At 31.8% G+C, this 26,858-nt stretch overlaps 3 protein-coding genes across 11 annotated transcripts in view; all 3 read right to left on the bottom strand.

Annotated features, from left to right (window-relative positions):
• Positions 1-513: 513 nt before the first annotated feature.
• Positions 514-10,775, bottom strand: LOC122629834 (cysteine sulfinic acid decarboxylase-like). Its single transcript, XM_043813666.1, has 11 exons — positions 10,276-10,775; positions 9,921-10,164; positions 9,653-9,851; positions 9,196-9,572; positions 8,037-8,228; positions 7,381-7,417; positions 2,235-2,425; positions 2,031-2,111; positions 1,590-1,752; positions 1,276-1,415; positions 514-736 (listed from the first exon to the last, which is right to left on the bottom strand). The coding sequence occupies exons 1-11, from the start codon at positions 10,545-10,547 to the stop codon at positions 572-574; spliced, it is 2,061 nt and encodes a 686-aa protein (XP_043669601.1). The 5' UTR covers positions 10,548-10,775; the 3' UTR covers positions 514-571.
• A 108-nt stretch (positions 10,776-10,883) lies between these two features.
• LOC122629835 (protein UXT homolog) lies at positions 10,884-11,873 on the bottom strand. Its single transcript, XM_043813667.1, has 2 exons — positions 11,612-11,873; positions 10,884-11,447 (listed from the first exon to the last, which is right to left on the bottom strand). The coding sequence occupies exon 2, from the start codon at positions 11,440-11,442 to the stop codon at positions 11,011-11,013; it is 432 nt and encodes a 143-aa protein (XP_043669602.1). The 5' UTR covers positions 11,443-11,447; positions 11,612-11,873; the 3' UTR covers positions 10,884-11,010.
• Positions 11,874-14,375: 2,502 nt separating this feature from the next.
• Positions 14,376-26,858, bottom strand: part of LOC122630182 (protein doublesex-like) — a 63,345-nt gene continuing 50,862 nt past the window's right edge. For 8 of the 9 annotated variants that reach the window (XM_043814392.1, XM_043814394.1, XM_043814393.1 and 5 more), the window contains one exon: positions 14,376-17,118. The gene's annotated coding sequence lies outside the window, so the exon portion shown is untranslated. Of the gene's footprint in view, positions 17,119-26,469; positions 26,649-26,858 lie in introns of all 9 variants that reach the window. The other variant, XR_006327426.1, reaches the window with a different exon arrangement.

The following is a 26,858-nucleotide window of genomic DNA, read 5'->3' as shown; positions in this document are numbered from 1 at the left end:
TTTGAAATATTTTACACTTATAATCGCATAAGGATAATCATATTCTTATATATGGTTTATAATTAATCGCATTTTTTTGCAAAAATATTCATGACTATTCTTTTATGCGATACAAAAGAATCATCTTAAAGAATTAATGATACAAAGTTGAGAATATATTATAAACCATCAATGGTAACTCATCGATGCAAACTTTATATTTCTTATGGCTTAATTGAAAGAGTACGAAACTAACGTTCGATGTGACGTTGTCCATCATACAGTAAGACGGAATAAAATAATGGAAAAGAGAGAAATTTCAATAGTTACGCGTACCATTAAGAAAATACAACGTAGTCTTAGAAGATATTTTGTTTTTAAGATCAATGCGATGAAAAAGCCTAATTTCGCAAAATTCAATTGATATATATATATATATATATATATATATATATATATATATATATACACGTATGCATATAAACATACATATGCATGTGCAAAATATATTCATCCACCTATTACCCCACGTAAGAAATTTCTAATAGCTTTATATTTCACTCATTCAATCATATATAATGCCGATGATTTTTTACTCCAACTTCTTCCTTGTATAAGCCTTTTTATAAAAGCCCCAGAACAGGTACAACATTATAGTTACTTGCACCGTGTACATGCACGCAACAAACTTTTTATTTGGATCACAGGAGGGCATCAGTGCCTGAACTGTGTGCAACAGCATAATGATGAATTGTATCTGTAATCATACAAATATATTTTTAGAAAAAAGGAAAAAGGGATACAAGTCTTATTTTTTGTTTTTGTGTTTCTTTTAAGCCATAAATCGTTATAATATAAAAAGTAAAATAATATAAATAAATAAAATAAATAAATAAATAAATAAATGAAACAGTTAAAATGTTCTTCGTTCAAAAAAAGGCAACGTTATCACGAGTAAAAGTGCCTTTTTCATCGTCGATTTTTGCTTCGAAAGAAAATGCACGTTGGCAATACGGATATCGGGACAAAGTGCAATATATGCATCTTCCATTCGAATGCTCGCGAAGAAAAGCGTTGCTTTTTCGTAAACTTCGAATACGATACAGAAGGAGGTGAGAAGAAAGATCGGGTCTAAAAGGAAGAAAAGACGGAAGCGAGTTGAGCACAACGAATCGTGAAAACGGAAAATCGAATATTGAATTTCTTTTAATGGAAACAAAAATGCAAGAATCTGTTTCTGCTTATAAAATCACATCATTGTTTCCAAAAGGAAGAAGGTATTATATTAATTCATACCATTTGTAGTTTCGTGATATATTTTTTCACCGGCATAATCTTCTCTTTTACTTCTGATCCGAGAGCAGCCAATAGATAATAAGTGTACATGAATACGTGCACGATACAATTCGGTATCATTATGAAAGTCCACATGCCACCTGAAAAAAATAATGACTTGTTTATATATTCTTTATTCAAAAGAGTATAAAATAGTTATTAGTTAAAGGTTTAATAATTTATTAGTAAAGATTATAATAAACATATTCTATAAAAAAAATTCTGATCGATCGTTAACAAATTCGATTGAAATAATTAACATTCATGTCACATACCTGGAACATATTTACAAACCGTCCATGCCATTATGACTGTTGAACTATGATGATAGACATGAAGGAAAGATGTCTGATTGTATTTCTTTCGAAGAACAAAAATGATTGTGTCGCTTAATTCGATTACCTTCATTATAAAGATCCGCCAAACCCAACTAACCATCTGAAAAGTTAATAAAGATCGATAATTCGTCATAGAAATCCTTTCCTCCAGAAAAATTCTCGTCTACTTTACAATCAATTAATTTAATTATTTAATAAAATAATTCATATTTTATATCACTAAGACATCTGATATGTATCGTGAATTCGTTGATGTAATTAAATATTTACCGTCTGATGTCATTCAATCACGATGCTATTATTATTATTATTGTTATTATTATTATTATTATTATTATTATTATTACTACTACTATTACTATTTATAACATCACTTACATTAAGAGGTTCGGGTTCATAAGATATATTAAAAGGTTCACATCCCAGAGAAAGATTCGTTGTATAACCCGATGTGAGAATCTATAAAAGAGAGAATATCTTCAAAAATATATTCATGTATATTTAAGTATCATGAACTTAATATTATCATTCTTGTATAATGTATGTATAATATGTTAATATAAAAAATTTAACTTCACTTACTCCATAACATGCGACTCCACTTGCGATTGCGAGAAAACAATTATATACAATCAAAAAGTTCCTCAGTTTGTAAGGTTTTCGATGTTTCATATAACGAGGTCCAATATGAAGAACAAATTCTAGATAAACAACCAGGATTAACATCACTACGAACGGATCTTGCATCAGAGGAAATTTTGCCACTCTAGGATCTAGAATATATATTTGCAATCATTAGAATGTTACAAAATAGAAGATCTTAAAAAATTATTAAGATGTCTAAACATTAAAAATGTTAATATATATATATATTTAAAATAATACAAAATTCGAGAACTAGATTATGCAAGAAAATGTTAATAAAGACATTCAAATATCAACTTCACATTTCACATTTATCACAAAAGATCATTAATTCAGCACGAAATTTCAATTTTAACGCTTTTACACTATTGTATTTTTCGATTAGTTCTTATTTGATTTTTTCTACTTTTGATATCTCATGTACATTTTGTATATTTTGAGATAAAATAATTTTGAAAAAGAACTATTTTCATTGATTTATTTTATCAACTAAATGAAGTGTTACGTTATATATATATATATATATATATATATATATATATATATATATATAAAATAGTGTAACGGGTTAAAACATTAATTTTCTTTGAATATATTATGTCTTCTTTAACTATGAAAAAATAGCTAAAAAGATTTTGATGCTTATTTCATTGAGTATTACTCGCAAAGCTTAGGTCATCGATTCTGGATCATCCTGTAGAAATGAAAAATATTCTAAGCTAGGAATACCGTTAACGGACAAAGGAATTCAACATAGAATAAAATATTTAATACGTTCGTTCACCTGCAATCTCCTCGAAGAGATAATGGTAGATCCTTGCAATGTCCATGCTCTATCGTTCAAGTTCGCCAAGAAAAGAGAAGAGCGAAGTCCAGTATTCCAGAGAGCCAAGCAACAACAGCAAAAATATCAACACTGACTGAATAGCGTCGTTCGTTCGTTCGCGAATGAAAATAGGAAGAAGAAACGAGTGGGTCCGTTGGAGGAACAGGATACCGGTGCAACGGCAATCGTCGTCGATGGTAGCCGACGAGAGAATGACAGAATAACGAGTTAGCAGTTATAATATGTATAGATAATACATTGCAAAGTCATGCATTCCTAGTGAAGAAGTAATGCCACAATCTTTTCAAATTGACCTCGATACAAAATAAAACGAAAAGACGTCTGTTGAAATATTTATTCTATTCTAATTTCAAATATCAATTTATACTTTAATCTATTTTAAATTTAAAGAAAAGAATATTTAAAACGAAAGAAGAGAAATGCAGGAAGAGGATCGAAGCAATTTATAATCTCAAAACGATTATTTTCAACGTATACCTTCCACCCTATATATCAAACTAACGGAACAAAAGGAATAAATGCAGGTAGATGTAATGTGTAAAGTTTCTACACGCTAAAAAAGAGTCGTATGTTAACTGTTTCATTAGAAGTTTTTTCTTTAAATCCTTCTAAAAGCGGAAGGAAAATACTTTTACCCAACTAGCCATTGTTATCAGGATAATAAGATCGAGAAAGCTATCTCTCGTTAATGAAAATGTACTAACTTCATCGAAATTTTTATAAATTCACATAAAGAATAATACAGAATTCATTTCTGAAATAAAATTTGCTCAGAAATCTTATCTGTACCTACATACAATTGAAATATTGATAGTTTATTGACGAAATCTTACGTACCTTAATATAAATATAATACGCGATTCATAAATCAAAATAATAGAAATTCGCATAATGCTTTCTTATTTAAAACGCCTGATGAGTTACAACATAGCATAAAGGATTAAAAGATTCGTAATGTTACGAGACATTTCGATCTCCTGACGTAACAAAATAATATGTTCAATGCATTACATAATATGTTCCTTAAAATTGATTCCATAGAATAACTATTGCCATTAATTATTCTTGTAATTATCAATCACTGCTAAATTATGTTTACAAAATAAAAAGATAACCATATAAAAAATAATAATAATTTAATATATATAGCGATAATAATAACGATAATAATAGCGTACTTTATACATTCAACATGGAGACATAAAGATAAAAATGTACGCTCAGTTATGTATCTGCATTATATATCTATATAATAAAACCTTGACTACAATTTAACTCTGATTTATGGTTACGATCTTCTACCGTTCATCGACTATTTTAACGAAAACTATAACAAGCTCGAAGTATACATAGCTACCTATTAAGAGCCTCTCGAAAACAAGATCGTATTCGCCTACGATGATCAAAATAACAACATGAGATTTGTTCTTGAACTTTTCATTCCAAAATTAATTCTCGTGATGCATTATATAAATTTTTGTAAAATACTTCTGAATTATCTTTCAATATGAATAAATACATAAAAAAAACTATTTCGAATATTTAAAAAAAATGAATTTTATTTAAATATTTCTACATGCCTATCTACAAGTAAAATTGCTCTTTTAACCTCGATTTTGCTTACGAACAAATATAAATTACAAGGCCACATGTACAGTAATGTATTACTGCATTTAAGTAAAAATATCATGAAAAACATGAACTTATTTTTTCGATAACGAACAAAATGACATTACAATAGTCAAGATCTTTATAAAAAATTAATACATGCGCTAAAACGCATAAAAAAAAATTCTTTATTAGATACAATGAAAATATGTGGAAAAAGTATCTATTATGAGAAACGATAGGTATCGAAAATTTTATTTACAACTATATTTTCCCAAGATTTGACATTTAATTTGTCTTTTTAAATCAATATTAATACCTCAATTGTACGCGCAAATAACGTCTATTTATCAACATTCTGGAACGATTAAATTCGAAGTTGTGGTTGTTTTATTTGGCCGCAATCGATCGATGCAGTCCAATCCCGGCACTTCGTCTTTGAATTCGTCGAATTTCTCAAAGGTAAAAAATTACTGTTATCAAAGATAATAAAATCCGATTTTAAAGAATTTGAATGGAGAGATCATTTAACGATGATCCAGAAAGTCTACGATGCGCAGGTTTACAGGAAAGAGGTGAGCCAAATGAAAAAAGAAACTAAAATGACGCACCTGCGATCCACAAGTCGGGAAACTTTCCGCATCTTGCGTTTCGATTCTGTAAATATCTGATGACATTTGAACTACTATACGAAATGTTTTACTTTCTATTCGCGTATGCCGACGTTATCGCCGTCTTTCAGGGCACTAGACTACTGTCCAACTTACGTTCATCCATAGGGCAAGCACCCCTAGTAGAGGCTTATGCTCAGGAGCGTAACAAACTAGGGCAATACCACGCGCGATATATAGAATTTTAAATAATTCTAATTTCGTTTTTCAATCGTTTCAATCGCTACTCTTTCTTTCTATTATTTTATTAGACGATCATACGATATTTAATAAAGCGATTATATCGTTTCCTTTATCGTTAACTTTATTTTTATCATCTTTAAAAGTCGATCAAACGAAGAACCGAAAATTAAAAAATTACGATTACAAATTATGCATTACATACTTTTTTATTGTATGTAAATTTGAGCCAAGACAATAACAATTTTCACTAATAAACTTTATTGCAGTATAATGAAAATGACTTGTAATAATTCCTAATTCTTGTCATTAGCTAATTAATTTTATTATATTATAAACTTATGATGAAAATAGAAAGTATTATAATGAAATAAATAATCAAATTGGAACATCTGTTTCAGTTCAAATCATAAACATAACTTATGATTGCACAGACGAGTCAAGGCCGTTTTACTGCAATTAATCTTCGAATGAGGTCAACATATTCCATTTTAACATCGTTCAAGGATCACGAAATTCCGTGCACGCTTTTAGTCTTTTATGCTCATGATTACCGAATTATTTATCAAATTAAAAATAATTAGGAATCTACCGTTCGTGAAAATTAAAAAAGGACTTTCGAGTATATTTTTAATAATCCAATTATCGTATATTTTCTACTCGTACGAGATCAGCATATAAAAATCTCGCATAAGCTAATGCAGTAATGAATAAATTATATGTTACAACCTTTTGAAGAATCACCTGATTACTATTGGCGTTAGGAAATTTTTATAAATTTTATGTGCAGAAATAACAAAATAATATTATTATTATCAATACATATTAATTTACATATTGATAACAAAAAATACGTTTAAGAAAAAAGGTCGCAAGTATATATAGTTCGTGCGCCACTGCGCTAACAGATCGTGCCAACAACAAAAAAGCAATTAGCTGAAAGTAATATCATAAAATCCAATGAAAACCGAACTGATCAAAGTCTATCGAAATTAATAATTGACACGAAAGAAGTCTTTCGTTCCTTTTATATTAAGTCGATTCGCTAAGTTCACTGCTATCACGAAAAATAGGTCTTTCAAATCGATTGTTTCAAAGCGAGCTATTACGTATGTTGCACTAAAAAAAAAAAGGATTAAAAAGAAAATAAAAAGGAAAATAAATGAAAAGGTGTCACTCATTATTGACATTATCCCCTTTTACGAGCACTCAGAGACCTACCATAATGTTGTACAGTCATGGAAAGTCAGTATGAGCAAAGTAGTATGGAATATATGGCTTCCCTGTGTGCTGTCAGTCGTATCAGGATTAGCCGGCTCGTTCGCATACGATGTGAGGCCGTTAGGGCTGTAGGACAAACGCAATCACGAAATGACCTCCTACCTTAGTATCACGAATTTAATGTGTCTCATTAGCAGGACAACTAACACCAATTCGAAATTCGATCGGAGACATATATACTGTATACATGAATAAATATATGATCTTCGTCTCTAAATTGTCTATTAAGAGAACTTAAGAAAGTATTTGTATAGTATTCTAATCGCGTGTGCTAAAAGCAGCAAGTGGATACAATAAAGAAGAAATCAAAAAAAAGCTATTAATAAAATATCTGATTATATGTGACCTCATATTGGAATTCATAAGGACTCTCCGAGATTTTCAAGCTCTTCTAATACATAATTAATGTCTTGCATATCTGTTCCAGAATTTTGTACAACAAATCGAAAAAAATTTGGTTTCTCACGTAACGGTTGATAATTGATCATTAAACTACCTCTTTTTGTCATCCTTCCCTTCAACTTAGGAGCTACCTAAAGCAGAAAATATAACAATTTAGAAATATTAAGACGAATCAATTTTTAATTTCACTATAATCTTAATCAAGTTCATAATTTATAGAATGTAGTGCGGATATACATACATACATACATACGTACATACATACATACATACATACATACGTACATACATACATACGTACATACATACGTACATACATCATACATACATATATACATATAAATATACATATACATATACGTATACATGTACGCATTCATCGATAAGAAATGATACCTATTTAACCGACAGTTAACTTATAAATTAGTTTCTTTATCAACATTCAACAGTAACTTAAGAAATATTCTCTGTAGATAACATGCCAATTAAATCAATTATTCGTATGTTATAATAGTAAATTGATTTTCTTATATGCAAGATTTTCTTATTACACTTCTGAATAGAAAGAGAATGTATATACATAATAATATCGAAAAAAAAAGGCAAATCAATTTTACACTTATATATTTTACATATACTTAATATGTACTACTGTCAATATATGTCTTAATTATAACAAATAAGTTTTATTTAAAATTAGAATTAAGATGAATATATCTAAAACTCCATTATAAAGTAGTTAATGCTTACCTTGCTTAACTCTTCCTCATAGTTACATATAGAATCCTTATCTCTCAAATGCAAAGGAATAAACCAAAAACATACATTGATGAAACATGGCTGTGTCACTAACTCAAAATGTTTTTTTTTCTCAATCTCATCTTTAAAGAAAGCTGACAGTGACATTAGATGATCAATATGTTTTTCAAAACCCAATGATCCCTGTAAAAAGAAAGTGTTAGTAAAGTGGTCAAATAATATAAAAAAATTCATGTTAATTTAAATAAATAATATAAAAGAAAGAAAAAAAAACCATGCATTATATGCATATACTACTCAATAACACATACATGCAAATTCATTCTATAATTTTTCAAGTTATGAATTAATCTATTTACTTAGCTTTTAGCTGAGTGAAAATTCTTTTATCTTAATTATTTATATAATTTAAATACATCTTACAACATAAAATTAGATCATTTCTAAAATAAAAGTAAGAAAAGCATTAAAATAATTATACCATATATTTAACTACTTGGAAATTATATATGTATGTGCATATATCATACTATAATATATATTTTTTAAAAATGATGCATCATTCTAGTTATCATTATATCAACTGAACAGTATTACTCATTGGCTTAATAAATTCTTACTTTCTTTCATGCAAGATTTAAAACTTATTGGTCCAAAATATTGCTATCGGCTGAACTCTTGAGAAATTCAGACGCTTCTTTTAGAATCTTAAAAAGCCACTGAATGAATAAGGTATGGATAATTCTGAATCCCTACAGGGGAGATTAATATATGCATAAGTACACCAGCAAACACTCTATACAGAGCATGCAAGCCCTTTACTTCTATGGAGTTGTTAAGCCGTTACCTCAACCGTAATGGCTTAAATGCTAAAGTACAAGATCCACGTTTAAAAGAAGGTAGGGAAAAAAGTGCTATGAAGGCTAGTTTTCTACATATTTGCATAAGTGGTTGCATTCAGAATCTAATACAGGGAAAAGAGAACCACTTCTCTGGCATGCATAAGTCTTAAATTCGCATCAACAAAGATGCTTCAAATATATATGAAATATGATTCATATAATATATGCTTCTGGTCTGATTAAGAGCATTTAAAATACGTTTTATAAAAAGGTTTATAAAAATATTTGAAACAACACTTGTAATTTACCTTAGCTTGCCACATAAACCAAAACTTCAAAACATCTGCTCTACGCCCGCATTGTAAATACTTATCTCCAGGATCTAAATCAGCTGAGTAAAATTTATCCTTTTGAAACAAATAAGTAGCTCCCTTAGAGTGTGCTTTGGTCAAAATATTATGGTGCTTTGTCAAAAATAAGGAACACTGTTGTGGGACAGCCAGTAATTTGTGAGGGTTAAACAATATAGAATCTGCTCTCTCTATTCCTCTTAAAAGACCACAATGTTTTTTACTGAATATTAAACCACCACCCCAGGCTGCATCGACGTGTAACCATATTTTCAAATCCTGACAAATTTCTGCTATTTCGATCAATGGATCAAAGGCACCTAATACCGTCGTTCCTAAAATTTCGAAAATTTTGTCGATGAATATAGTATATAATTACTACATCATTTCATATTTATTAAACAAAATGAATTACCAGCTGTAGCCATAACCATAAACAAAGAACTGCCTTTTTCTTGTTCCTGCCGAATACAGATCTTTAAATCATCGACGCTCATTCGACCCAAATCATCCGTTTTCACGAGAACGACATCTACATTGCAAAGATTTGCCCATTTGGATACAGAGTAATGAGCATCTTCCGAAGCAAAGAGAGTTGGCTTCACCATCGAATCCTTGAAGAAAGATGATTATTTTTAATTTACATATTCTTCTTATACAATAGATGGAAACAAAATAATTACCTTTTTCTCACATCTAAAGGAAAATCTTGCTAAATTGATAGCTGTTCCGTTCGCAAAAGATCCACCTGGGCAAAACAATCCATCACCGAATTCACATCCATTATCATTCTTATAAAACATAGACAATAACTTTCTAGTCAAGGTTTTCTCCATTAAAGTTAATACGGGTGCTACTTCGTACGTGTATACCGAAGCATTTAGAGCATCAGTCAACCATTGTCCTGCCAAGCCATAAGGATCCAATCTATACAAATAAATAATCACATGAAAATAATTATGAATCACTAAGTAGTAATTGACCAGAAACTTTTTCCATTTAATTGACTATTATATTAGAATCGCGAGTAAAACTCACCCAGAAAAAAGTTGATTCATAAAGTATGGATGGCCAGTTTTAACACTGTATTTCAAGATCTTATTTGCTACCAATAAGAGATCTTTTTGTGGTTTTGGTTCTTCTAACAAATCGAAGTCTAAAATTTCTTGCAAATAACTTGCACTTCTCCATCTTGATACAGGATTGTCTCGCGATACACTCTCGAATGCGAAATCAATTAAAATAGCACTGAATTTCTCAAGAAATTCTCTATGCTTATTTTCAGAAGGTATACTACGCCAATCAGACATGAATAATTCGTTGAAGATTATCTCGAAAAAAATGAAATATCAGGCCGTATACAAGGCCTTATAAATGTTGTATAATCGAACGACGTAAAATAGACTGAGGCACTTTTAACCAAGCTCTAATATATATATAAACTACTACAAGGTCTTCATAAAATTTCACAATTACACTTAACAAGGAAACAAAGCAACAACCCTATAGAATACTGAATCAATCAATGTCACCAATATAATTAATTTGTATGAAACACAGTACTCTTGAAATTTATATTACAAAGACCTTAAATAATCTTTTAGATATAACTTTTTAATCAATATAACTATAAATAAAAACATACATTTATTTATAAAAATATATTTTATATAAAATACTTGATGTTTTATTATATACATATGCCTATGACACATATATCACACCTACTTGAAAGTATAAGTATTGATTTGTACAATTTAATACCATATATCATTATTGTAATCCTTGTAAATCTCTGATACCTATTAAAATTAACTTTATATGGGCATTAGTTCTTGCAATTTGTTTCCGTATATGAGCTATCTGTTTTTCAAAAAGTTTGATTCTTACATTAATTATTATCAAAGCTTCCTCTAAACTAAATTCAACATAGTGTCCCAAACCAACGTCTAATAGAATATTTGAAACATCCTGAACATGAGCTTCAACATAAAAATTGTTTCCAATATCTACTTGAGTTTTAAAATCTTTTTTATTAAAGTCGCTGGATTGAAAGGTTGTGATAATGTTCTTTAGCTGAAGAAATTCAGCAATATCTGTATTTTTACTATCAAGTTTTTCTTCTAACTTCGCAAGATCAGCTTTTAGCACACCATTTATAAAAGCTTCAAACTGTAGAATTTTCTTCTGTATATCTGGATTCATAGTTACTGCAATTAAATTATAAACAATAAAATAACCAAGACGGTTCTACATGGATACAATAATATTGTTATTGAGCATCACAATAAATAAATGTTCAAGTAAAATAAAAGTATTTTTAAGATGCATTATCTATCTACTTATACATTTACTATTTAAAAAATATATTTACCAGTTAATTGTTGCAAAAAAATGCGTTAACAAGTGTATTACCAAACACTTAGAGGTTAGAAAATATCACGAATACTCTATACTCGTTTTCAACAGTGTAACACCAATTATGAATGAGATTCCTTGTTCGAAATATACTCTTAAATTATAAAACACTTTATATATTATATCTGTTACGTTAATTACATCATATAAGTAAGAATATTTTCATTTTTAAATTCAACTCACTTATATTAAACGTTATTAGACGATCACTGAAGTATACGTATATATGATAGAAAAGTGATTGAAGCGATATCTAGCGAAAGTTATTAGTAACTTATATCTAGCAACGTAGTCGATAAACAGGATCCTTTTATTAGAAATAAACAGATTGTGAGTCATCGAGACTCTTCGTATTATATATATGATTATATATATATATATATATATAAAGTAATTTTTAAATAAAACTATTTGCTACTAATTTGTTTAATGAATTAAATGAAATATCATGTCAATTATAACATAGTGTAAAGGTTTAATAACAACAAATAATTTTGCAAAAAGATTAAATATACCGTATTTGTTTTTAATGGAATAAAGCAAATTTCTCGAATTCTATTTTTAAAAGAGAAAATATATGTACCATACAGATGCAACTATTGTTTTTATTGCTTTGTAGATGATGGATTATTTTGCAAACGAAGATTAATGATATATGCATATACAAGTACCGTTGGTGTAATGTATTTGCTACATTCCAAACGTTTTATTCAATGCTTACCTTTGCTTAACAGAGCATGTAATAATTCCGTTAAGTCCGTTCAATATTCAGAGCTAACAATTTAGATCTATGAATTTGCTATCCCTTGTAAATACTTACATCTAATATCATTTAAATGTTCGAGAGATCATAATTTCCTTTCTAAAGTTACTATTAAAGTTGTTCCTACTGTTGTAGACTATGAAATTAAAAGTCCATTCTGTAGAGACAATGAATCAAAGATATTCAGTGTTCCTCGGCAAAGAAATGCATACCAATTTAACAGGTAAAACTGCTGGTTTGCTCGAGGCAATGAATTAAATCATTGACGCCCACCAACAAGTTCAATTGCCATCCGGCGTGTTAGGAGTATCCTTAATAATACCTTCACAAATTAAGTAGATATTTTGAGAATATATTCGTTCACCTCGGGCTTTAACAGATCAATGAAAGATAACGGATTGTATGACTATGCTAATTCGAATGTTTGTAAATAACATCCCCTTATAATTTGCCCTCTTATTTTACACTTTATCAATCTAAGTGCATCGAGCTTTTTATAAATTCTTCTTTTCATTTTTAAGTTTTATATTTATAATTTTTATCAAAATACATACATTTAAAAAATGACTGATTATCATTTAAAATTGATTATCGTTTGTTCGTTGATTGCAAAATTTTGTAAAGTCATGGTACATTATAAAATTTTTATAATGCATATTAACTACATAATATAAATTATTCATGGCGCATGATTTGCAAATCATCGATACCAAGATCGATTTGATTTGAATCTAAGAGAATGGTCGAAACAAGTTTGCCTGCAGTAACTAAAAGAAACACTCGGTGGAATGAAACTCGTCGACATAGCCACACCTGGTGTATACGATTTGTATTGTTAAAATATTCAAAATTAAAGAAATCGCATGTATTTTAACTATATTCAAGCAGATACATTTTAGCATTACTGTATTTAATGCCGTATATATGCAGCGGTAATTATATTGCTTATCGGTCCTTGCGATTAGTTTCACGGTAGTAAGCGTGTAAATAATTACTATACAGAAATTACATAAAATGAAACGCTAAAGGAGTCAAGGAGTTATTAATTAGTAAAAATAATTAAAGTTACGTTGCTAGAGCATGTCCATAATTTTTTCTTTCTGAATTTCTTAGAATTCTAAAAAAGTAAATCTTAACAAAAGGTAAGATGTTATATTGTCTTATTATTTTCATGTAAAGCAAGTACTTGCCTACCGAGATATTCGTATACATACTACAAGGTGGTTCGTATATTATCACGATCGTTGTAGAGAACCCATTGCGTGCAGATGATGATGCAAAAAAGTAAGTTTGAATATATACATACGATGAGAATTTTACTCTGTGGTGTTTCCAGTGAAGTCGCATCACGATTAATATTATACCTTATATTTCCTACACCAAATATCGAAAGTCGTTAGAATTGTTCAACTTTTAATTGTAATATACTCTTTTCATCTATCGAGGTATTTATATAAATTACTATCATTATTACTATTATTACAGATGATGCGATAAGCTGTAAAGAGTTCAGCTATAACGAGAATATATCAAAAACAGAAAAAAAAGAAAAGAGAAACGATAGAAAAATTATTCGCCATTGAGATTAATAGAATAGCTACATGATACAAAAATATTTGGTGAAATTTGTCTCGAGACACATTTTAATCAGCTGCAAAGAACCTATGAAGAATCTTCAATGCTAAACGACAGATGTATCACCACCAACAATTTCGCGTTACAATATTGCTAAATTGATGTATTCAAATTACATTCTCATATATGTACACAACTACTTCTATTTAAATCGAGTGGATATTATTAATATAGAGAAGAAGGAAATAATTAAAAACTTCAATAAAATCCAAATTTGCAACGAATTCAATTACAAAGAAAACATTATTATACCTACCTTCATTCTTTTGGTCATTAACTAAGGAATAAAATTAGAGTGTCCGCATGAAGCACCCGATCACACTTGATTTTATTAGCATTTATTTGTATGCTATAATATGTATAACAATTAAAAGTACGTAAAGTAGGGTCAATCCTTGAAGAACGATCATTACATGTCTCGAGATCCTATCTCTTTTTCTCTTTCCATTGTTTTATTTCTTTTTACTCATATACTTATTTCAACATACTTTTTTTTCTATGAAACGTTGTATTTCTTTTACCTCGTAGCACGAATGATCTATCTCCGAAGATCGTAGAATAAATAACTACACGGACAAGAATGTATGAATACAGGTAGGTAAGATCGTATTAAATATAGGTGCATTGATCCTACTTCTTTTCATTTAAGTCATCACATTCTTTGCCGACTGGTTACAAGCTATAAAAAACAAAAACGGGTACGGTTTTACGATGTGCAAAATCCTCTCGCACAACATTCATTCGCACTTTTTCATATTCGGTGCACGTGCCGTGCTGTACTTTCGCTTATACATACATATGTACTGCACACTGTAGAAAGAAGAAATAAGAAACTTTCCGAGCTGTATTATTTTATTATATGTTATGATCGATCCGAATTATAGCACGATTATTATTGATCTGTCGGACGTAGATACGTAAAAATCACGTCAGCTTTTCTATCGTTCAACGTTTTCACTGTTGTTGTAGAAAGAAAATCATAAGTCACATTGACGCGTTTCTTATAAATACGTCATCGACAATCCTTTCGAATTTATTATCCATTCGTATAGAATGTCTTATTTTTTTATTTAAGAACTATTATTATTTTACTCGCATGTGTTTGAAATATCTATTTATTAAAAAAAGAAATTACACTCTGACTCGTGACGCTATTCTATCTTCTCTCTAAAGTTTTACTCTTAAATTTGTTATTAAATCGATACCGATTAACATAGAGCATCAAAAATCATTTGTAACGATAATGCTATATATATATATATATATATATATATATATATATATATATATATATTATCCTTTAGAGAGCTAGTCTTTGCGTGAAAAGAATACGGTTATGTGGAAATATACGAAACAGAAGAAATAATTCAAATAGAAAGAAAGACTCTCTCATAGAGACATGTATTACTTAGAAATCATAATCTACGATTAGGTGTGTTTGTCTGTATCATACCTTTCTTATTTAAACATCATTGTCATTATTATATATTGTTAAGTCTAAACAATTCTATGAAAATGATTTTTGATATTAACATTATCTTCTGTACGGCAGTGCACTAAAAATTTCGGTACATTCATAAATCGTAAGAGAGAAAGAGAGAGAGAGAGAGAGAGAGAGAGAGAGAGAGAGAGAGAGAGAGGGAGAGAGAGAGAGAAAGATAGAGAGAGAAAGAGAGAGAGAGAAAGAGGGAAAAAGAAATCTAATTTTCATTCTTTCGATCTTTCCATTCTCATCTCATTCTTGACGATTCTTACGAATAATCGTTCTTTCCTTGCTTAACAAAAATTTTTTTTTTACTTTTTTGTTTCTTTTTTCTTATTTTAAATGCTCTTATTTATTTTCTTAAAACGACTTTTCCCAAACGTATGGCCTTATAAACAGTAAAGATGTGAGATTTATAATATGGTTAAATTCTTTAAAAACAAAAAAATATGGCATCAATACGCAAGAATTTATTACATTAGTGAGACGAATACACGATACACGGGATTTAATTTGCCTCATCTTTATGTTCCTCGTTCTATGTTTTCTTTATCTAGTTTATTCAGGAACGCAGTTTTACAAAACCTTTTCAATGGTTGCTTCAAGACTACTTCAAATTCATTTTATTTAAGATTTGAGTAATCAACAATCAATAAAGTAGTTTAGTAAAGTTTCAGTTACTTCGACTTTATTTGAAATAAAAGAGGCAATGATATCGAGGTCTTACCTAACACAGTTGCTTTATAGATCGATCTATTATTTAAAATTCCTCGGAATCCAAAAATTCCTAGGCTTTGTATTCATCTCTTACAATTACAACTGTATTCCAGACAGCACTTCTTGCAAGAGCTCGTAAGCGGCTCGTAACAAGTTATATATTTTAAGATTTTCTCGGGTAATTTTGTTCCCCAACGTATAGTGACGAAGGTCATTTATTCTCAATAGTTAACAGTCTCGAGACTGCGATTTTAAATTAGGGAACCCGAGAGAATCTTCTCTCCGTTCGACATAACTACATGTTTATACTACTAACGTATATACTACACGTATACTTATCGTATAATTTGACAACTTGCAGACAAATGCTATTTTCGTTACCGTATCAGAGAAAAAGAGAGAGAGAGAGAGAGAGAGAGAGAGAGAGAGAGAGAGAGAGAGAGAGAGAGAGAGAGAGAGAGAGAGAGAGAGAATAAGAAGAAAAAAAAGATCGATTAATAGTAACGTTGACCTATTGAAAGAGCGAGAGAGACAAAGAATATACTTTTCAAAAACTCTTCCAATAATGAATTTGAATTTCTCCCGCTTTTACAATTTACTCTTTTAATATGATGAAAAAGAAATCGCGCGATTCAACAAAAAATAAAATAGATTTTTATACCATAAACATCCTTTGTTCTCTTTTTCAATTTTGACAGCATTCGCATGTGGAATTGTTCATTTTCTTACCCTCCTATTTTTCTTTATCGAGGATTGAGTCGAAAATCATTTCCTCTCGAGCAGAAGAACACCCTGGAGGATCCTCTTTGGATTTGGCCTTTTTGTCTCCCGTCGTTTTTCCTTGCCGATTTACCTGCTGATCGATCTGAAATTTGAAAATGATCGATCTGAAAATACTAAAATGTATTTCGTTAGTATATCATAGGTATATATATTTACCTATTACTAGAATGATTTGAAAATGATTTCATTCATGACTACCATTCGATAACAATTATAATATATTATTTCACGTATTGAAACAACGATAAGAATCCGATCTATCGTGCCATGATCTAATTTCGAGATCTAATTACGCTACTGCGTAGTCCGTTCTTCGTGAACGGAACGATATGTATGCACAATGTCTAATGCTCACTTTCGTAGTCTATAATTTGTAGATGTAGCTCTTAGTATAGGTAGTACATACGTAATTGAAGTAATACAAATAAATTAATCGTACGTTGTCTTATATAACATTTCTTTTATGTAACGTGCCAGGCATATGTAAGAAACTAGTCTTCTTTGTGCTACAGAAACTGTGAGTTTTCTAACGCATAATAAGATTTGATCCATTTTATCTCGGACTTTTATCCGAACGTAGTAAGATAGCTCCCAAAGTTGGTAAATGGCGGGCACACTATCGCTTTCACTGATTAAAAAAAAAAAATGGGATGACGAAAGTTCCTTAGGAAATAATGTAAAATCCAACGTTCGCTTATGTTCGAAACAGGCAAAGGAAACGAAATCAAAAAGAGCGGGTTAACGATCGTCCTGACGTTATATCCGGACGGATATTAAATCCGGTTACGGGATGCATCTCATGCGAAAAGTTTCGCGTTGCTTCGCGAAATGTCTCGGGGTGCATGAGAAAACGTAGATGGTGCTGAGAAAAAGATGAAAAGTAAAAGGAAATACAGAGAGAGCAAGAGAGAGAGAGAGAGAGAAAGAGAGAGAGAGAGAAACAGAGAGAAAGAAAAGGAGAACATCGTAGAAAACGACGTAAATGAAAGCTGCCAACTCGCTTTTCGTAGGAGTCGAAGAGAATGCTAGATAGAGAGACGAAACGGAGAGAGAAAAGAGGGTGGAAAAGGGGGAGGAAGAAGATAGGGGGTCAAGAGGAAAGGGGATATATTATGTTCGCTAAAGCAATGTTACCAACTCGAGAACTGGCGAACTAGCCCGACAGTAAAATCCATTTTATGTCTCCCTCGTAAAGCCAGTCAAATGAAACCTGGACTTAGTTTTCATACGTGCACCGACCGTCGCCGACGTCGTCGTCATCGTTGGCGACGACGTCGGCGACGGTAGCGTCTTCGTCGGCCTCTCTCTTGTTATGTATGTTTCAAGATTCTTTTGTATAGTTATAATGCTCAGGATTAAGGAGTTCATCTTTCGGGGATCTAAGATTTTAGGATAAAGATCTTCTAATCCTTTGTCAATTCAGTAGATTAATTATAAGTTAATTCATAGCTTGGTATTATAACTTAGATTTGATATATGCCAGTTATCTCCACGAAATACTATAAATACTGAAAACATCCATATATATATATATATATATATATATATATATATATATATATATCGAATACCTCCATATATCATATTTACGAACATGTAGATCATATATTCAACTTATAATATAATCAACACGTTTTTTGCAACAATCTTTCATATGATAAATTTATTGCCTTGATATCACTCGTTAAATTTTATGAGATAGCAGAAAACGTTGAAATTCATGAATGCATAAAATCTTAGAGAAAAATTTCCCTTTTGCACTATGCGAGCGATAACTTATAAACGAAGAGCAAAACGAGATAGGCCCTGAAGAGCTCGGCCAAGCGAAACCTCGTCCGGTACTAAAACATGGGCGCATCGTAAAACACCGTAGACACGCGCGTTCCCGAAAGTATCGTCGAGATAAAGGCTGAATCCGCTTTAACGAAAGGAATCGACTTTGAAACGAATTTTTGTACTATCGTTTGAAATCGTTTTTTCTTATAAGGAAGAGAGAGACAGACAGAGAGAGAGAAAGAAAGATCCTTGATTCATTTACTTACTATTAGAATAGCACTAAAATTACATGTTATTTCTTATATCAATTATAATCAATTTTAAATCAATTACATATAATTTTTACATATCAAAATTACATAAAATTATATATTATTTATCTAAGTTTTCTTTTAATAAATCATACAAAGTAAAAGAAAATAATATAAAATTAGAGATATTAGATATAATTTTCTTTGCTTTCTTGTCATAGCAAACTGTAGAAAGTTAAATCGAAGATACAAATTGTCACTTCCTCGAGAGACCCTTATGACGATAACTTTATCGACGACCATAAAAAGTATTCGCGTTTCGATGTGAAACGACAGGGCTATTCATGGCCGGCATTAATTCTATCTTTTACATTCTCTTCGTTCATTCTTTCAAATACTAATCTTTTAACGGATCATCCGATCTCGACAGTTGGTTGTTTCAGAAGACAGATGGAAAAGGATGTTACACAGGAAAATGAGAGATTCGAGAATTCCTCGTAACACGAAACTTTTATGCGAGATTGCCCCATTAAAATGTTACACATATTTAACCCGTCAACGTTGCCGAAAGTATTATTTCCTTGGCTATAAAACGAAACGATCGACGATTACTTTGACGAAGGGGTGGTAAAGACAAGAGCTTGCTTCTCTTCATTTTATCGTTATACTGTTTGCAGTTATGACGAGATATGGACTTCTTTAAAACGAAAGATTTATGTACATACATACTTATTTGCTTTCTATTTTTCCTTCGAAATAAACATAAAATAATTGAAGATAATTAAAACATTTGACAGAACCTATTCTTTCTCTGTTTTTTTCTCTTTCCTTCTTCAAAAAACGAGTTTCTCGAGCTTATATCGGTGGAGAGAATTCTGCAAGAAGACTTCGGAGTTGACCATCGTAATTACAAACTCGTAAAAGTCCGATCAATGTCTGGTGAACGTTCGACTCGAAGGAAAAGAAATAGAGGAAGGAAACTAGCGAGGCTCGGGAGAGAGAGATAGAAAGAGAAAGAGAAAGAGGTACGCATCGGTTCACAGTTCATGATCCACTCTTTCTCAAAGCTGTCCTGTTCTTCCGATTGACCATGGGGTGCCTCATAAAAGTATGATTTACAACTATACCGCCTTGCAATCTGCTGAGCCACGTGATCTCTGCGATGTGCATTCTCTCTCTCTCTCTCTCTCTCTCTCTCTCTCTCTCTCTCTCTCTCTCTCTCTCTTTCTCTCTCTCTTCCAACTTGCTTTATCTGTTCACAAAAGTTCATTAATATTTTCCGTATTATTTGAACGTAAAGATAGATCGTCTATGGCGAATATTGTCTTAGTAAAGAGTTTCGCGGCAAATGAAAAAAAAAAACAAATACAAAAAAGAGAATTGTGATTTATAATTGAGGAAGAGAAGTCGATGCACTAGAATGCATGTGAAAAATTTCATCCGGGAAATTTTCTCATTGGCCCGTATATATCGTATGCCCGTATTTATAACCGCGAATAGATACTAGAACGTAGGATATCCTTATCCTCTTTATTTCCAATAAAGATGCCTATCAAGATAAGAATTATATAAATAATAAAAACGAAGAATCTCTCGGCAAGAGGATTCGATGAGAGATCGAAGACGATACAGTTAAGAATGTACGTCAAGGTGTGTCTTCTAAAATACTTAAGTTTTACGATGTTTGGGTTCCTTTTTCATGCGTGGGCTGCATTTTCACTACTCGTCACTTGTGACTGTATATATATATATATATATATATATATATATATATATATATGTGTGTGTGTCTATATGTACATATATACATATACATACATACACGGGCATCTATATTTGTATGTACCATCATTGATTTCCTGTTTTTCTGTCTTCTCTACTTTTTTCTTCGGGAAACACATTTCTCTTACATTTACAATATTGAGATTTCAATTTTCAACGCATCATTCATATTCACTTTCTAATGATTTCCTTCACTACTTCATTAACATTACCATCTTTCATTATTCCATAATTATAATCAGTTCCCGATCTTGGTAAAGAAAGTGAATTTTCTGTGAACACGAAAAATACTGATTGACGAGAAGAAATAACAAAAGGGAAGGAGAAAGTAAAATTTCAAACGGCGAATTTGAAAGTATCGCATAGTACACGTTGCTTCCCACTTTACAGTGAATCTCTTCCTTTAGATGATCTAGGCGGCTTCCGGAACGCGCTGCGACTTCTCGAACGATCGTAAAGGACGTCTAAGGAGAGAGAAAGAGAGAGAGAGAGAGAGAGAGAGAGAGAGAGAGAGAGAGAGAGAGAGAGAGAAAGCACGTATCTAAAATGGAAACGGGCAGAACGTTCCCGGACGAGCTAGAGACGAAAGTGGAGGAGGTTTATCGTTTCTCGGTAAAGTGCTTCGCGGCTTCTAACACCTCTTCGGCACCTTTCCACCTCTCGCCCGAGGCTGAAGGGGTGGCTCGTAAAATCAGCGTGGATACTTCGAGTAATGCCATTCTATTCGAAAAGGAGAGAGAGAGAGAGAGAGAGAGAGAGAAAGTTAAATTTCCGATTGAGGCGAGACTTCTTAAAGACAACAACTAAATATTTAAAGAAAGATATACCAGCTTGGAATCTAATAGGAAAATTTATAAATCATCTTACAATTATTTCGATGCTGCGCGAATTTTCAAAATATATCCATTGATTTAACATCCCTTAATGGATTTTATTAAGGAAAAGAAGATGTTGCTCCACAGTCGAGTAACATTTCTCATTCCATCAATAATGGATTATAAAAGAATGAGAGCTAGTATAGTCGTTCAATGTTCCAATGCATTTGTTTATCGTTTATCTGAGAGGATCGGTAGGAGTTTGAGAATCCTTTTCATTAACGAGACGCAAGTATCCTGAGTAAAGATCCCAGTGGTTTCGTTCGCTCGAGGTAGGTAGGTACGTCGTATTTCATAGAAGCCCGGCTGTATTTTCGCGCGTATGACTTTAACTGTCGATGCGGACTTCGCTTGTATTTCTTCTCAAGTTTTACTGGCGCTAGGTCGACCGCACCGAGCCGTAAACGTCACTCTCCGCTAAAGTCCCTGCACGGCTGCCTCGTCGCTTTCCACCCTCGGCTTTCCCTCTCTCTCTCTCTCTCTCTCTCTCTCTCTCTCTCTCTCTCTCTCTCTCTCTCTCTCTCGCAGTCTTCACCTTTGTACTTTCTTTCTTCTTCATTTCTTTCTTCCAGTTCTTTCTTCATCGATTTGACCGACGTCAAACTATAGACTTGAAAACAAGTCTTACTTATTCTTTCTGCATTTTCGTCTCGTTCGTTTTTGGAATTTCTTTCGAATTAAGCGTAGAAATAATTGAACATATATAATAAGAGATTCGTGTTCGAATTTTGAAGATTAAAAATCAATGGTTCCTCTTCATTTTCGAGAAAGGTACAAGATAAAGAAAGAAAAGAGGAGGGAATCGCGGGGGTCAACCGGAAGACGGCGCCCATATCGTCTCGAGGCTTCATTAAGGATGCAATATGGCGGACTTTTTGTCGGGTAAACGAAGGGAGCGGAATACGCGTGAGAGAGCGGTCGGCCGCTTTTAAAAAAGTTACGACGAGGTTTATGGGGGTTTAATTGTAGCCCGTGACTGTGGTTAGAAAGTAGTAAAACTCCTTTTGCCAGAAGACTCCGGCCTGTTACTATGCTACTTAACGCTCAGCCGACTCTTACTCGGGACGTATGGAGAAAGAGAAGAATGACGACGAACAGGGCGACGATGATGATGAAGCGAAAAAAAAAGAAGAAAAGGAGACGTGAACGAAGAAGAAGAAAAAGGAAAGAAGACGTGAACGAAGAAGAAGAACAAGGAGGAGGAGAAGGAGAAAGAAAAGAAGGAGGAGAAGAAAAATAAATAACGGCGGCGGCTCACGCACTTCGGTGCTGCTAATTATTGCTTTGTCTCGAAAATTGCACCCTCATCTTCGTGAAATAAGGCCGACGCTCGCCATCAAGGTCATAGATATTGTTACACTCTTCTTCGTCCTCTTCCTTCTTCCTTTTTTCTTTTTCTCTTTTTCTTTTTCTTGTTCCTCATCTTTCTTGCAAATGTATTATTACAATTTAAATATTGAAAAAACCCTCTTTTTAGTGTCATTTAGTGTCATCCTTTTTTCATAACCAAAAGATGATTTAAAAATCTTAAGATTTTCGTAATTAAAATAATTAACTTTTAACAACGTTTTAATTTTTTTCTTGATATTTCTTTTCTCTTTCGTCTTTAATACTATGGTAGCAATAAAATTTTTTCTCTCTCTTATTCTCATCCATTGGCAGTGATAAGCACATCACGCAACCATATATCTCCTACAACCGTTGAAACAGACAACCCGATAATATCTCCTAACGCGTTCGCGCCTATCAATGGACAGAGAATATCATGCTGTTATGTCTGAAGTAGCTTTAACGGTATAGTTTTCTCTCTCTCTCTCTCTCTCTCTCTCTTTAAACATTATAATTATGATCATATGTACCCTTCAGATCGCCTGTATACGTAACTATCGCACGCTAGCAAAGTGAAATATTCCGTATGGTGAAATGTTTCATACGTTTAATTAGTTAATAATTTTTTTTTTTTTGAAAAGAAAAATACGACTTTTTTCAAGTATCCAGATAAATAAGAGAAATGAAAAAAGAAAGATAAATATGGTTACAATAAAAATCAAATGATTAAAATAAAAAAAGAAAAAGGAAGAAAAATCAGACGCGTTTATCGTATTTCAATCTTCGTCTAATCGTTATTGCTACTTCTTTCAAACATGTTCATTCATTATTAACGTGGGATTGAACTGAAAGGTTACAATGTTTTCTAAAAGCAATTACTCGTTTTCTGAGAGCAGAACAAAATGTTACCTGAAAGAGCCCCCTTTTATACGCTATTAATCTATTTTTATATTCGACCCTTCATTAAAGATTTACATCGTAAATTATACTGAGAATAGATTGGTACGATTTCTAAAATAATACTGGACATACAATGCTTCCGTAATTAGTGGTAACTAATTGGGTATATGATAATATCACTAGAAAATACGGTTTCAAATATATAGGAGATAATATTAAGAGTCTCGAGTTTAACATTATTATTCAGATATAATGCATCCTGTATAAATGTATTACCACTTAATTAATTTTAAATTAATATTGTATACTTTTTCTATCTTTATTATTCGGTATCTGGTTACCTTTTTCTGTTATCTGATCTATCTGTATTTAAATATAACCGATATTTCCTATCTTTTTATATTTGAATAATGCTTTATCGAAAAGGAAATACTTCTTATAGATTTCATAAAAACGTTCTCTTCGAGACGACATTTTTCAAATAGACATTGACTTTTGGATTCTCGTTCGAAATTCATTGCGTAAAATCAACTAATTTATTGTGAGGAAATAAAATAAAACGAGAAAAGAGAAAGGAGGATATGTCTGTGACCACAAATATGAGTGTCTCTATAAGACTGAAAGATAAGAACGAGAGAAACGACGAGACGAAAAAAGAGATGACAAGGAAGAAGAGAAAGAAGAGGAGGAAGAGGAGAAAAGAGGAAGAGGAGGAGGAAGAAAAAAGAACAAAGAAAGAAAAGACGCCGAAAAAATCTGCTGGTGTATCGCGTTTACGAGCGTCGTTAAACTCGTTCCGAGCAGCCTATCTGATTACATTGATGCTACTTACCACGAAGTCAAGGTTGAAACCCTTCGACGATCCGTCAAAAAACCGGTCGAACGATTGAGACGATGATTTTTGAATGATCGTTCGGCTTGGTTAAAAAAGAAGTCACGAGAAAGTAATAATCGTTTTATTTTTATGAATTAATTTTTCAACGATCTAAATAAATTATTTAAATCACGATGAGTATTTTTTTATTTCAAAATTGCAACGTAAGAAAATTGTTAAAGATTTAATATGTAAAAGAAAAGAGAAAGTAAGAGCTATTAATTCTTTTCACTGTGCATACTACACGGTTGAAAAAGAATTAAAAAGGTATTTTGAATAATCATAATCGTTAAACGTTTACAACAGCAGGGTTCGAATAGTTAATTCTATACCGGCACAACGTCGTTAATTGTTTTATAGATTAATAGCCGAGTGTACAATCATTCGCTACCAGATTCCGGATCGTTAGAGGAGTCTTAGAGTTGCCGATAGTACCCTTAGAGGCTTAGAGAAGATACTTTCGTAGGTATCCTCAAAGACGTCCTCGTAGGGACGAAGGTTGTTGTACTGTGTATGGATACCTTTTAAGATCGTCTCTCCTTTTTAACGGCTCTAATCGCTCATAAGCCTTTGCAATCTGTATTCAAGATAACCGAGGGTGCACAAGAGATGCTTTTATTCATCCTTTTCATTTTCGTATCTTTCTATCTCTCTTTCTCTCTGCTACGTTCTTTCGTTATTTCTCTACGGCCATAGTAGTACAGTCGCTTAGCGATTCCAAACATTTTTAGGCCGCTTTTACGAGCGCATTTGTACGACGACGACGACGCTTGATACCTCTTCGACTTCAACGACTTTTACTTGGACGGATATACGACCGATAAATTTTGATTTCGTGCTTGATCCGCGAATCGCACCCCTTGTCTGTGATATATCCATGCCTTGTAAAAACAATCTGCCTAGTTTCATTTAAACATTTTTTGTCGTTTCGTTAAGAAGTTTTTTCGCGAAACGATTTCGCATATTTACCTTGAAAATGGTATTCGAAGAAACACGAGCGAACGAACCAAGAGAAAACATTTCTTTTTTTTTATCCGATTGAATAAGAAATGAAGACGATTTACGCTGGATTTCGATCTCGCTCTCTAAATGTTTTTTTCATTAATGCAAATCATTCATTATGTCCTATCATTCTATTTCTCTCTTCTCTCAGCCATATTATTTTCCCGTGAGAGTAAGAAGATAGAAAAGCGACCTAGCACGCGACTACATCGTGTACTTTACGTATAGTTCATTGAATTACCAGCTTTCTTCTTATCTTTAAATAAAGCATCAATTTCCTTTATAAACCAAACAGAGATCGATCGATCTTAAAATTTTCTTCCTAAAGGAAAATTTTTCGATGTGTAGTCTAATGAAAAGTTATGTGTCATTTCGTATGGAAATCTCTAGTATTCATTCTAGTTTAGAACTCTGATTAGAATTTAAAACGAGGTTGAAGTAGCATATAAATATCTATCAAATATATTCGATAAATATAATCTTTCATATTCAGAAAGATTTACTGTCTTTAATATGAAAAAAATAATTTTTGCTCATTGGATATAATTTAATGTCAAAAATCGTGACGATACTTTCTTTTTTTTTGGAAAAAAAGTAAAAACATGAGGAGAAATGAAAAAAAAGAAGCTGCAGTTTCCTCTAACCCGTTTAACGAGCAAGGTAGTCGTCGACCACCGACAAGAATAAAGATGGGTTGGAGGATGGCCAGTACTCGTAAATTCGATTTTTTATAGTGTTGTCATCGTTAAAGCAGAGCCGTTAAAGCCCTCAAATTCTGCGTTCCCCCTCGATTGGCTCGCGAGGCGGCTGCTTTGATGAAGTTCTATTGCAAAAATTATATCTCTCTGAAATTTTTTTCACTATCTTTGTTTATAATTGACGACCGATTAAAAAAAAAAAATAACAATTTTAAATTCGATCGAATTCCAGTGTAATTTATTTTTTATTTGTTTTCATTCTGAAATTTATGCAGCGAGCAACAAAGAAAGTAAAACTTTGCAGGACATTATGAAAGATGACTGATCTTGGAAAA

This window comes from Vespula pensylvanica, chromosome 6 (assembly GCF_014466175.1).
Source record: "Vespula pensylvanica isolate Volc-1 chromosome 6, ASM1446617v1, whole genome shotgun sequence".
In the NCBI taxonomy this organism is placed as follows: Eukaryota; Metazoa; Arthropoda; class Insecta; order Hymenoptera; family Vespidae; genus Vespula; species Vespula pensylvanica.
Note: the sequence above shows the minus strand (reverse complement) of the source record. Positions and strands in the feature narration are given on the sequence as shown.